We start from the raw sequence: 13748 nt of genomic DNA, 5'->3' as shown, positions 1-13748 counted from the left end.
TCTCTGGCCATTCAGATAAAGGGCCTTATCCATAAGTGGACAGGTTTCCCCATACGGACCATTATGCATATACATATAAGTACGTACTTCCATCAGGCTTGTAACAATTGATTTAAAATCACTCCACAGTATTGATAAATAGCTCTATATTTTCAAGGTGCAGAAGAATTCCACAGCCTTAATTATTTCGGTGTCTTGCTGGTCTGCCTTAAGTGTATCTTCTGGGTTTTTGGTTGTCTCATTATTTTTAAATTTTTCTGCAGTTGTTCATTTTGTATGCACACAGCGTCGTTTTGTAAAGGTAGGTTGTAAATATTTTATTTGTAAGTCAAAATCACTCATGTGTGATGTTGTAAAGTGATGACCTGCTGTCTTGTTATTATTACTACAGTAAATGTTATAAGTTATGGATGAAACTTCAAAATGTACATCTCAAGTTATGCATTCCTATAAATATACTATACTAAAGATATTATTTCTTGTGGTCTTTTGTTTTCTAATTAAAACTTCTGGTAGAAAGAAAAGAGTAATTTTTTTTTTTTGCTCTTCCTCCAAATATATGAAAGCCTTTGACAAGGTGAAAATATTGCGTTATCATTACATAACACATTTTGCCCAGCATTTGGAAAGAAAGCAACAATTTTGTTGCCTGGAGAAGTATTCAAAGGCATTTCTCTATCCAAAAGTGCCAAATAAGCCTCCCTGTGTGTTGTTAACTTCATTCTGATGTTTTATTTGGCAACTTTGTTAGAAAATTGGCAGGCCATTTGGGATGGATCCCACAAGTTTACGCAACATATTGTGGACTCCAGGAATCTGGATTGGACTCTGCAGACATGATCAGGCTTTGAAAGTGTCTGTGTGCGCCACCCAAGTGCAAATGAAAGTGATTCATAGTACACTGTCAATTAGCTAGAGTGTGTGAAAACTAATAAAGGAAAATCTCATTTAAAGTGGAGTGAGGAAGCCCTGAAGGAGGAGCTTTCATGCATACACCAGCACATACCACCCTATGCAGCTTATTTTACATCCCTGGGCAGGAAGATGCTTACTTAACTTCCCTAGCATGAGGGTGGAAGATGTTCTCCTTGCACACCAACAATGCAGCCAATAAGAAACTGTCACGACCCTGAACTCTTGATTTCCTCCAATGGACTTTCCTTCAAAGCAGCCCCTCCCAACTTCCCGTTTCTCTGTAAAGTAACATTCCTGGCCTTTGTTCTCCAGACTTGCCTATGTTTTGCCATAGTTTCCATGCCTCAAATGCAATTCCTCTGCCATTCCCAAGTAAAACTCATTTTGTTGGTAAACTAACAGGCCATTTTATTCTTAAGGATGACAAGTATTTGGGATTGAAGTATTTTGATTAGATTATTTTGCACATAAGAAGAAAAATGTTTTAACAGTGGGTTTGTATTTCATCAAGATTTTACTGCATGTATTTGAAATGAGAACTGTCAAAAGCATGGGCTCCTTCACACTGGCTGGTCATCTTGCCTTCAGAGAAAACAGACAAACATAAAAGAACATAGAAACATAGAAATGACTTGAGAATCAATTTGATGAGTAACAATCGTGAGACTTATGGTTTTAAAGGTAATTATCCTTAAAGTATTGCCTTCTACCCACAATGGGAATTTCCTCTACTTTAAGGAATTTATTTGTGAATACAAAATACGCTTAGATTTTCAGATTAGCTGGCATGATTATCCTCCTGGATAACCTTGATACCAAGGTATCAATTCATCTTCTTCTGCTCTCCTCCCTCTCTTCTTCATCTGCTATACATGTATTATGTACCAAGCACTTGTGCTACTCTAATGGGACTAAACCCACGTCCTCCTCCAGACGCAGAGGGCCGACAGAAGAGGTAATGAATAATTACCTGCTAAGAGCTTTATAGTCCCATGTGCAAATTGCTATGACACTGACATTTGCCAAATGCCATGAAGTTAATAAAAGAATTGAGCAAAGGTCCCCGTCTTCCAGAACTTACACTCTATTTGGAGAAAGGGGAGGGGAGGGGACAGTGGTGTTTAATAACGGGCAAATATATGCTCGCCCAAGAAGTAGAATTAAGAGGACACTGCGCTATAAAAAGTAGGTAGGATTCATACAAATTCTCTTGAGAGTCTTGATTTTATGATCCTGGAGCCAATCTAACTATTGGGGCTTCAAAGTCCAGCTATCTCACCCACAGGCAGCGTCGGGGTAAAGTTCGCTACCACTGCCCGGAACCGGACCTGAAATCCTGGGCCCTCGCTACCTGGCACCCGGAGCCGAGCGGAGCAAACTCGCCCAGCCGCCGGAAAAAGGGCCGGAAGAGGCGGGATTTCTCAGGTGACGTCACCGGGCGCCGCGGGTAAGCGGCGGTTTGGAGTTCGGAGTGGGAGAGCGGCACGATGGCGGCCGATGATGCAGCTTTGGAGTTATTGGTAACGGGTCTGTACGACGTGCAGGCTTTCAAGTTTGGGAACTTCGTGCTGAAGAGCGGGCTCTCTTCCCCCGTGTACATCGATCTACGGGGCATCGTGTCTCGACCCCGTATTCTGAGTCAGGTACCTGCCCAGGAAAGGAAAGAAGAGGGTTGGGTGGCGGGGATGGGGACCAGGAGGTGGAGGAGGGGTGACAGGAGTTGGGCTGTGGGTGAGGGCAAAAGAGCCAAGCAGGCGGGTCGACCCTGCTATCGCCCTGGTGGAGTCTGTTTTGCGAAGCCCAGAGACCAGGAACTGTTAGGCTTTTGAGGACCTAGAGGGCAGCCTGCACGGTGACTCGCTTGCTTTGACACGTGCTCTGCAAGAGAGTCGGGGAAACACAGTTTGGGGCCTTGTCTTGCACAGAAGTACTTGAAGGAGTTCCGCGTATTTAACCTCGTGAAAATGGGACGGCGGGGGGAGGGGAGGAAAAGGTGTGTGTGGGGAGAATTTGGTAGCTGCTTAAATACTTGGAAGGGCTCTTGCTAGGAAAGGGGGATTCGATTTTGCACTGTGTGGCCAGGAGCAAGAATTAAGGCCAGAGGGTGGACATTTCATGGAGGTAGTTTTTTGGTGAATAAAAGGGAAAACCTTTGTACAAATTAGAGTTTTCTAGCACAAGGCTTCTTAAACTCGGAATAGATATGAATCACCTGGAATTTTGTTAAAATGCGTACTCTGATTGAGTAGACCTGAGGCAGGGTGGGAGGTTATGCATTTCTCACAAGCTGCCCCCAAAAGCTGCAGACCACAGTGTAAGTAGAAGGGTCTAAATGTGCTAACAGAGTTTCTACTAGCCGCATGTGAATATTGAGCATTATGAATTTTTAAATTTATAGTCACATGCGACTAGTGGCTACCTTATTGGACAGTGCAGATATAGAACCTTTCAGTTATCACAGAAGTTCTATCTAGAAGACTTAGGTAAGTTTTCTCCACCACTAAGGGTTTATGTTCGCCCTTTGTGAACCCCACTCTGGTGTTATTATGAAAAGGACTGAAGCACTAGTTGATGTGGGTTAGACTATTCTCACCATCCAGAATCTTGCTATGGTGCATCTCATCAGTGCTGAGAAAGTGAATGACTAGGGATCTTCTTTTGAAAAGTTGGTTTATTTTTGAAGAAGTCATCAGTTAACAGATGACTAAAAATTATTTTTTGATACTAGATATTGGGGTGTGTGTGTATGTGTCTGTGATGTTTGGTAGTTCACTCAGAAGGAGTTCAAAATATTGAGAGAACTGGATATAACAGGACTCCTTTCATGTCTACTTATTTATGCAAATAGGGTTTCTTATTATTTGCACCCCCGAAAAGCAAAAGAACTTACACTGAACTCTGACTTCCTAGTAGTAAGTAATAGTCAACTACAGTAGATACATTAATTGCCAGGATCAGGTACCATTCATCTCACTAAGAAATGCATTTCCAAAATAATCTGTTTTTATGCTTCTATCAGAATTTGCAGATTATGTTTTAATTAATTTTATGCTTATAACAATTGTAATGATAACAGAATTTTTAACACTTAGTGACTTATGGTCACAGGAAATTTTTTAAATTTACAATTTAAAATTTCAGTTTACATACATTTTTTTTGTGGAGAAGTATCATAGAATGATCAGTAAAAGTTTTTCAAGCACAGATATATATTGCATTAGAATAAAATTTTGTGGAGACAATGGAATGAAAATATGAGTTCAAAAAAATGTAAAATTTTCCAAGTTCATAATTTAGCATTTTCATTTTTTTTTTTTAAGCAGATGTTGAGTATCAAATCAGTATAGCATTTGGATCCCATTGTATTCACTTAAAGGAGTGATGTAACAGTTCTAGGATAATATGTTAATTTTTTCAGTACTCTAGAAGTTACATTTTTTGCAGCTTAAAAATATTCATAAATTTTTCAAATCTTTAGAAATACAGGAACAAAAAGTTTTGAACACCTCTGATCTAGTTCACTACGTAACTCTGATTTTCTTCTTAAAATAAGATGGTGTTGGGTGGGAGTATGCATTCTGGCATTAAAATGTGATGATTTATGTAGAAAAGGATATTATCAACTAGTGCTTCACACAGTAGGCTCTGTATTTATGAGACCTTTATTTTTTTTTAAAGTCACCTTTTTTTAAAATTAATTTATTTTTGGCTGCGTTGGGTCTTCGTGTTGGGTCTTCATTGCTGTGCATAGGCTTTCTCTAGTTGTGGCGAGTGGGGGCTTCCCTTTGTTGCAGAGCACAGGTTCTAGGCACGCGGGCTTCAGTAGTTGTGGCACACGGGCTCAGTAGTTGTGGCTCACGGGCTCTAGAGTGCAGCATCAATAGTTGTGGCACGTGGGCTTAGTTGCTCCACGCACTTGGGATCTTCCTGGACCATGGCTCGAACCCATGTCCCCTGCATTGGCAGGTGGATTCTTAACCACTGCACCACCAGGGAAGTCCTATGAAAACTTTAAGAAAACACTTTGGTATATATTCTTCTGTTGATTTTTTTATTGAGATATAATTGATATATAAAATTATATTAGTTTCAGGTGTACAACGTAGTGACCTATTTGTATATATTGTGTAATGATTGCCACAGCAAGTCTAGTTAACACGTCTGTGTTCATAGTTACAAATTTTTTTTCTTGTGCTGAGAACTTTTAAGATCTCTCAGTAACCTTCAAATATGCAATACAGTATAATTAACTATAGTCACCATGCTGTGTATTACATCCCCATGACTTACTTATTTTATAACTGTAAGTTTGTACCTTTTGAATCCCTTCACCCATTTTGCCTACCCACTACTCTCTGCCTCTAGCAACCACCAGTCTGTTCTCTGTATCTATGACTTGTCTTTTTGTTTGTTTGTTTTTGTAAGATTCCACATATAAATGAGATCATGAAGTATTTGTCTTTCTCCGTCTCACTTATTTCACTTAACATAATGCCCTTAAAGTCCATCTACGTTGAGCAAATGTCAGTGTTTTACAATTATCATGGCTGAATAATATTCCATTTTGTGTGTGTGTGTGTACCACATTTTCTTTATCCACTTGTTCATTCATGGTTGTTTTGCAATTTAGGTTGTTTCCATATCTTGGCTATTGTAAATAATGCTGTAGTGAACATGGGGGTGCAGATATCTTTTCAAGATAGTGTTTTCATTTTTTTCAGATAAATATCCAGATGTGGAATTGCTGGATCACGTGGGAGTTCTGTTTTTAATTTTTCGAGGAACCTCCATACTGTTTTCCACAGTGGCTGCACCAATTAACATTTTCTCCATCAGTGCACAAGGGTTCCATTTTCTTCACATCCTCACCAACACTTATTATTTCTTTTTTTAAAATTAATTAATTAATTAATTTTATTCTTGGCTGCATCGGGTCTTAGTTGTGGCATGTGGGATCTTCATTGTGGCATGTGAGATCTTTCATTGCAGCATGTGGGCTTCTCTCTAGTTGTGGCATGTGGGTTTTCTCCCTAGTTGTTGCTCACGGGCTCCAGAGCACGTGGGCTCTGTAGTTTGCAGCACACGGGCTCAGTAGTTGTGGCACATGGGCTTAGTTGCCCCGTGGCATATGGGATCTTAGTTCCCCGACCAGGCATCGAATCCGCATCCCCTGCATTGGAAGGCAGATTCTTTACCATTGGACCACTGGGGAAGTCCTTGTACTTACTATTTCTTGCTCTTTTGATAATAGCCATTCTGAAAGGTGTGAAGTGATATCACATTGTGGTTTTGATGTGCATTTCCCTGATGATTAGTGATATTGAGCATCTTTTCATATGCCTGTTGGCCATTTGTATCGATATGTCTTCTTTGGAAAAATGTCTATTCAGATCTTCTGCCCATTTTTTAATCAGATCTTTTTTTTTGTTATTGAGCTGTGTGGGTTCTTTACATGTTTTGGACACTAACCCCTTTTTGGACATACAATTTGCAAATATCTTCTGCAGTTCAGAAGGTTACCTTTTTTTGTTACTAATGGCTTCCTTGCTGTGTGGAAGCTTTTTAGTTTGATGTGGTCTCATTTGTTTATTTTTGCTTTTGTTGCCATTGCCTTTGAAGTTAGATCCAAAGAAATATCACTAAGAGTGATGTCAAGGAGCTTACTACCTATGTTTTATTTTAGGAATTTTATGGTTTCAGGTCTTACATTCAAGTCTAATCCATTTTGAGTTAATTTTTGTGTATGGTGTAATATAGTGGTCCAGTTTCATTCTTTTGCATGTGGCTGTCCAGTTTTACGAACACTATTTTATTGAAGAGACCATCCTTTCCCATTGTATATTCTTGGCTCCTTTGTCATAAATTAATTGAACATACGTGCTTGGCTTTATTTTTAGGGTTTATTCTCTATTCTGTTCCATTGATCTATTTGTTTGTTTTTATGCCAGTACCATTCTGTTTATAGTTTGAAGTCAGGGTGTGTGATACCTCCAGCTTTATTTTTCTTTCTCAAGATTGCTTTGGCTATTTGGGATCTTTTGTGGTACCAAAGAAATTTTAGGGTTGTTTGTTCTATTTCTTTGGAAATTTGTGTCTTTGGAATTTTGATAGGGATTGCATTGAATCTGCAGATTGTTTTGGATAGTATGGACATTTTTACAGTATTAATTCTTCCAATATATGATCATGGAGTATCTTCATTTATTTGTGTCATCTCAATTTTGTTCATCAGTGTCTTATAGTTTTTAGTGTACGGGTCTTTGACCTCCTTGGTTAAATTTATTCTTAGGTATTTTGTTCTTTTTGAGGCAATTGTGTATGGCATTGTTTTCTTAATTTCCCTTTCTGATGGTTTGTTGTTAGTGTATAAAAGCACAACAGATTTTTGTATATTGATTTTGTACCTTGCAACTTTACTGAATTTGTTTATTACTTCTAACAATTTTTTGGTGAACTCTTTATGGTTTTCTAAATGTAAAATCATGTTGTTGCCCACTTAGTTACTTCTTCCTTTCCAGTATGGATGCCTTTTATTTCTTATTCCTGCCTAATTGCTCTGGCTAGGACTTCCAATATTATGTTGAGTAAAAATGGCAAGAATGGGCATCTTTGTTATGTTTCTAATCTTAAGGAAATAGCTTTCAGCTTTTCGCCATTGAGTATGATGATTAGCTGTGGGCCTGTCATATATGGCCTTTATTATCTTGAGGTACATTCCATCTCTACCCTTTGTTCAGTCTTTATCATAAATGGTTGTTGAATTTTGTCAAATGCTTTTTCGGTACCTATTGAGATGATCATACGATTTTTATCCTTCGTTTTGTTAATGTGGTGTATGTATCACATTGATTTGTGGATGTTGAACCATCTTTGTATTGCCTGGGATAAATCCCACTTGATCATAGTTTATTGTCCTTGTAATGTATTGTTGAATTTGGTTTGCTAATATTTTGTTGAAAAGTTGTGCCTCTAAATTCATCAGCAATATTGGCCTGTACTTTTTTTGTTGTGTCCTTATATGGTTTTGGTATCAGTGTAATGCTGGCCTTGTAAAATGAGTTTGGGAACATTCCCTCCTCTTTAATTTTTTGGAAGAGTTTGAGGAGGATAGGTATTAAATCTTTTTTGAATGTTTGGTAAAATTCAACAATGAAGCCATCTGGTCCTGGACTTTTGTTGTGAGTTGTTTTTTCTTGTTGTTTTTGTTTGTTTATTACTGATTCATTCTCCTTACTAGTAATCGGTTTATTCATATTTTCTATTCATGATTCAGTCTTAGAAGAGTGTATGTTTCTAGGAACTTACCTATTTCTTCCAGGTTATTTAATTTGTTGATGTATAGTTGTTCATAGTAATCTCTTATGAGCCTTTGTATTTCTTTGGTATCTGGTGTATGTTCTCTTTCATTTCTGATTTTATTTATTTGAGTGCTCTCTTTTTTTCTTGGTGACTCTAGCTAAAGGTTTATCAATTTTATCTTTTCAAAGACCCAGCTCTTAGTTTCATTATTTTTTAAATTGTCTTTTTAATAGTCTCTATTTCATTTATTTCCACTCCAATCTTTATTATTTCCTTCTTTCTATTAACTTTGGGCTTCATTTGTTCTTTTTCTGCTTTGTTTGGATATAAAGTTAGGTCGTTTATTTGAGATTTTTCTTATTTCTTGAGGTAGGCCTGTATCATTATAAACTTCCCTTTTATAACTGCTTTTGTGGCATCCAGTAGATTTTGGTATGTTTTGTTTTGATTTTCATTTGTCTTAAGGGTTTTTTTTCGAAATTTCTCCTTTGATTTCTTCATTGACCCACAGGTTGTTCAATAGCATATTGTTTAATCTTCACGTATTTGAGATTTTTCTTGTTTTCTTTCTGTATTTCCAGTTTCATGCCATTGTGGTCAGAAAGATACTTGATATGATTTCAGTCTTAAATTTGTTGAGACTTGTTTTGTGGTCTAGCATATGATATATCTTGGAGAATGTTCCATATACACTTGAGAAGAATGTGTATTCTGCTTTTGGATGGAATGTTCTCTATGTATTTATTAGGTTCATCTGGTCTAGAGAATTCTTGGTTGGAAGTGTTTTCCTTTGAGCACTTTGAATATATCATGCCACTTCCTTCTGGGCTGCAACGTTTTTGCTGAGAAGTCTGCTGATAGTCTTATGGGGGGGGATTCTCTTGTGTATAACAAGTTGTTTTTCTCTTGCCACTTTTAAGAGTCTCGCCTTGTCTTCAACTTTTGACATTTTAATTATGTGTCTTGGTTTAGGTTTCTTTGGGTTCATCTTCTTTGGAACATTCTGGACCTCCTGAATCTTCAGGAAATTTTCAGTCATTCTTTTTTTTTTTTTAAATTGTGTTCCTTTTTTTTTAATATTATAGTTGATTAACAATGTTGTGTTAGTTTCAGGTGTGCAGCATAGTGATTCAGTTATACATATACATGTATCTATTCTTTTTCAAATTCTTTTCCCATTTAGGTTATTACAGAATACTGAGCATAGTTCCCTGTGCTATACAGTAGGACCTTGTTGGTTATCTTTTTTTTTTTTAATTTTTATTTATTTATTTATGGCTGTGTTGGGTCTTCGTTTCTGTGCAAGGGCTTTCTCTAGCTGCGGCAAGTGGGGGCCACTCCTCATCACGGTGCACGGGCCTCTCACCATCAAGGCCTCTCTTGTTGTGGAGCACAGGCTCCAGACGCGCAGGCTCAGTAATTGCGGCTCACGGGCCCAATCGCTCCGTGGCATGTGGGATCCTCCCAGACCAGGGCTCGAACCCATGTCCCCTGCATTGGCAGGCAGACTCTCAACCACTGCGCCACCAGGGAAGCCCAGTTATCTATTTTAAATATAGTAGTGTGTATATGTCAATTCCAAACTCCCAATTATCCCTCCCTGCCCCCACCACCTTTCCCTTTGGTAACCATAAGTTTGTTTTTTAAGTCTAGGAGTCTATTTCTGTTTTGTAAATAAGTTCATTTGTGTCATTTCTTTTTAGATTCCGCATATAAGGGATATCATATGATATTTGTCTTTCTCTAACTTACTTCACTTAGTGTGATAATCTCCAGGTCCATCCATGTTGCTGCAAATGGCATTATTTCATTCTTTTTAATGGCTGATTAATATTCCATTGTATTTATATACCACATCTTCTTTATCCAGTCATGTGTTGATGGGCATTTAGGTTGCTTCCATGTCTTGGGATATTTTGACCAGCACGGCAGTGAACATTGGGGTGCATGTATCCTTTTGAACCATGGTTTTTTCCAGTTATCTGCCCAGGAGTGGGATTGTTGGATCATATAGTAGCTCTATTTTTAGTTTTTTAAGGAACATCCATACTGTTCTCCATAGTGGCAGTACCAGTTTGTGTTCCCACCAACAGTGTAGGAGGGTTTCCTTTTCTGCAGTCCCTGTCCAGCATTTATTGTTTGTAAACTTTTTGATGATGGCCATTCTGACTGATGTGGGTGGTACCTCATTGTAGTTTTGATTTACATTTCTCTAATAATTAGCGATGTTGAGCATCTTTTCATGTGCCTCTTGGCCATCTGTATGCCTGTCTTCTTTGGAGAAATGTCTGTTTAGGTCTTCTGCCCATTTTTTGATTGGATTGTTTGTTTTTTTGATATTGAGCTGCATGAGCTGTTTGTAAATTTTGGAGATTAATTCACTGCCAGTCTCATCGTTTGCAAATATTTTCTCCCATTCTGTGGGTTGTCTTTTTGTTTTGTTTATGGTTTCCTTTGCTGTGCAAAAGTTTTTAAGTTTAATTAGGTCCCATTTGTTTATTTTTTATTTTATTTCCATTACTCTAGGAAACGGTTTGAAAAAGATATTGCTGCAGTTTATTTCAAAGAATGTCCTGCCTATGTACTCCTCTAAGAGTTTTATAGTATCTGGTCTTACATTTAGGTGTTTAATCCATTTTGAGTTTATTTTTTTATATGGTGTTAAAGAATGTTCTAATATTCTTTTACATAGCTGTCCAGTTTTCCCAGCACCACTTATTGAAGAGACTGTGTTTTCTCCATTGTATAGTCTTGCCTCCTTTGTCATAGATTAATTAACCATAGGTGTATGGGTTTATTTCTGGGCTTTCTATCCTGTTCCACTGATTTATATTTTTGTTTTTGTGCCAGTACCATAGTGTTTTGATGACTGTAGCTTTGTAGTATAATCTGAAGTCAGGGAGCCTGATTCCTCCATCTCTGTTTTTCTTTCTCAAGATTCCTTTGGCTATTTGGGGTCTTCTGTGTCTCCATACAAATTAAAATTTTTTCTGTTCTAGTTCTGTGAAAAATGCCATTGGTAGTTTGATAGGGGTTGCATTGAATCTGTAGATTGCCTTGGGTAATATATCATTTTGACAATATTGAGTCTTCCAATCCAAGAACACAGTATATCTTTCCATCTGTTTGTGTCATCTCTGATTTCTTTCATCAGTGTCTTATAGTTTTCAGAGTTGAGGTCTTTTGTCTCCTCAGGTAGGTTTATTCCTGGGTATTTTATTCTTTTTGATGTGCTGGCAAATGGGATTGTTTCCTTAATTTCTCTTTCTGATCTTCTGTTGTTAGTGTATAGAGATGCAAGAGACTTCTGTGTATTCATTTTGTATCCTGCAACTTTACCAAATTTACTGATGAGCTCTAATAGTTTTCTGGTAGCATCTTTAGGATTTTCTATGTATAGTATCATGCCATCTGCAAACAGTGAGTATTTTATTTCTTCTTTTCCAATTTGGATTCCTTTTATTTCTTTTTCTTCTCTGATTGCCAGAGAAGAAAGTGGCAAGAGTGGACATCGTTGTCTCATTCCTGATCTTAGAGAGATGCTTTCACCTTTTCACCACTGAGTATGATAGCTGTAGGTTTGTCATATATGGCCTTTATTATGTTGAGGTATGTTCCCTCTATGCCCACTTTTTGGAGAGTTTTTATCATAAATGGGTGTTCAGTTTTGTTAAAAAGCTTTTTCTGCATCTATTGAAATGATCGTGTGATTTTTATTCTTCGATTTGTTGATGTGGTATATCATGCTGATTGACTTATGGATACCGAAAAATCTTTGCATCCCTGGGATAAATCCTACATGATCATGGCGTATGATCCTTTTAATGTATTGTTGGATTTAGTTTGCTAGTATTTTGTTGAGGAGTTTTGCATATATGTCCTTCAGTGATATTGGCCTGTAATTTTCTTTTTTTGTGGTATCTTTGTCTGATTTTGGTATCAGGGTGATTGCGGCCTCATAGAATGCACTTGGGAGTGTTCCTTCCTCTGCAATTTTTTGGAAGAGTTTCAGAAGGAGAGGTGTTAAGTCTTCTTTAAATTTGATAGAATTCTACTGTGAAGCCATGTCGTCGTGGACTTTTGTTCATTGGGAGGTTTTTCTGTTTGTTTGTTTGTTTGTTTATTTAAAATAAATAAATATTTATTTTTGGCTGCATTGGGTCTTTGTCACTGTGCGCGGGCTTTCTGTAGTTGCGGCAAGTGGGGGCTACTCTTTGTTGCGGTGCACGGGCTTCTCATTGCAGTGGCTTCTTTTGTTGCAGAGCACGGGCTCTAGGCATGCGGGCTTCAGTAGTTGTGGCACGTGGGCTCAGTAGTTGTAGCTCCCGGGTCTAGAGTGCAGGCTCAGTAGTTGTGGTGCACAAGCTTAGTTGCTCTGCAGCATGTGGGATCTTCCTGGACCAGGGATTGAACCTGTGTCCCTTGCATTGGCAGGTGGATTCTTAACCACTCTGCCACCAGGGCAGTCCCTGCTGGGAGTTTTTTAATCACAGTTTCAATTTCAGTACTTGTGATTTGTCTGTTCATATTTTCTATTTCTTCCTGGTTCAGTCTTCGGAGAGTGTACCTTTTTAAGAATTTGTCCATTTCATCTAGGTTGTCCATTTTATTGGCATATAGTTGCTTGTAGTAGTCTCCTGTGGTCATTTGTATTTCTGTGGTATCCATTGTAATTTCTTCTTTTTTCATTTCTAAGTTTATTGATTTGAGCCCTCTCCCTTTTTCTTGATGAGTCTTTCTAAAGGTTTATCTGTTTTGTTTATCTTTTCAAAGAACGGGATTTTAATTTCATTCATCTTTTCTATTGTTTTCTTCATCTCTGTTTCATTTGTTTCTGCTCTGATCTTTGTGATTTCTTTACTTCTACTAATTTTGGGTTTTGTTCATCTTTCTGTAGTTGCTTTAGGTGTAAAGTTAGGTCGTTTATTTGAGATGTTTTTTGTTTCCTGAGGTAAGATTGTATTACTATAAATTTCTCTCTTAGAACTCTTTTGGTGCATCCCATAGATTTTGGATTGTCATGCTTTTGTTTTCACTTGTCTCTAGTTAGTTTTTGATTTCCTCTTTGATTTTTTCAATGATCCATTGGTTGTTTAGTATCATATTGTTTAGCCTCCACTTGTTTGTGTTTTTTACAGTTTTTTTTCTTGTTGATTTCTAATTTCATAGTGTTGTGATCAGAAAAGATGCTTGATATGATTTCAGTTTTCTTAAACTTACTGAGGCTTGCTTTGTGGCCAGCATGTAATGAATCCTGGAGAATGTTCTCTGTGCACTTGGGAAGAATGTGTAGTCTGCTGCTTTTGGATGGAATGCTCTATAAGTATCAATTAAGACCATCTGGTCTAATGTGTCATTTAAGACCTGTGTTTCCTAATTGATTTTTCTGTCTGGATGATCCGTTCATTGATGTAAGTGGGGTGTTAAAGTCCTTCACTATTATTGTGTGACTGTCGATTTCTCCTCTTATGGATGATAGCATTTGCCTTATATATTGAGGTGCTCTTACGTTGGGTGCCTATTTATTTACAACT

At 37.7% G+C, this 13748-nt stretch overlaps 1 protein-coding gene across 1 annotated transcript in view; it reads left to right on the top strand.

Moving 5' to 3' along the window:
- Positions 1 to 2402: 2402 nt before the first annotated feature.
- UMPS (uridine monophosphate synthetase) overlaps positions 2403 to 13748 on the top strand; it is a 43594-nt gene continuing 32248 nt past the window's right edge. The window contains exon 1 of the mRNA XM_007175645.3: positions 2403 to 2558. Coding sequence (XP_007175707.2) covers positions 2403 to 2558 — 156 coding nt within the window. The remainder of the gene's footprint in view (positions 2559 to 13748) is intronic.

This window comes from Balaenoptera acutorostrata, chromosome 4 (genome assembly GCF_949987535.1).
Source record: "Balaenoptera acutorostrata chromosome 4, mBalAcu1.1, whole genome shotgun sequence".
Lineage (NCBI taxonomy): Eukaryota > Metazoa > Chordata > Mammalia > Artiodactyla > Balaenopteridae > Balaenoptera > Balaenoptera acutorostrata.
Note: the sequence above shows the minus strand (reverse complement) of the source record. Positions and strands in the feature narration are given on the sequence as shown.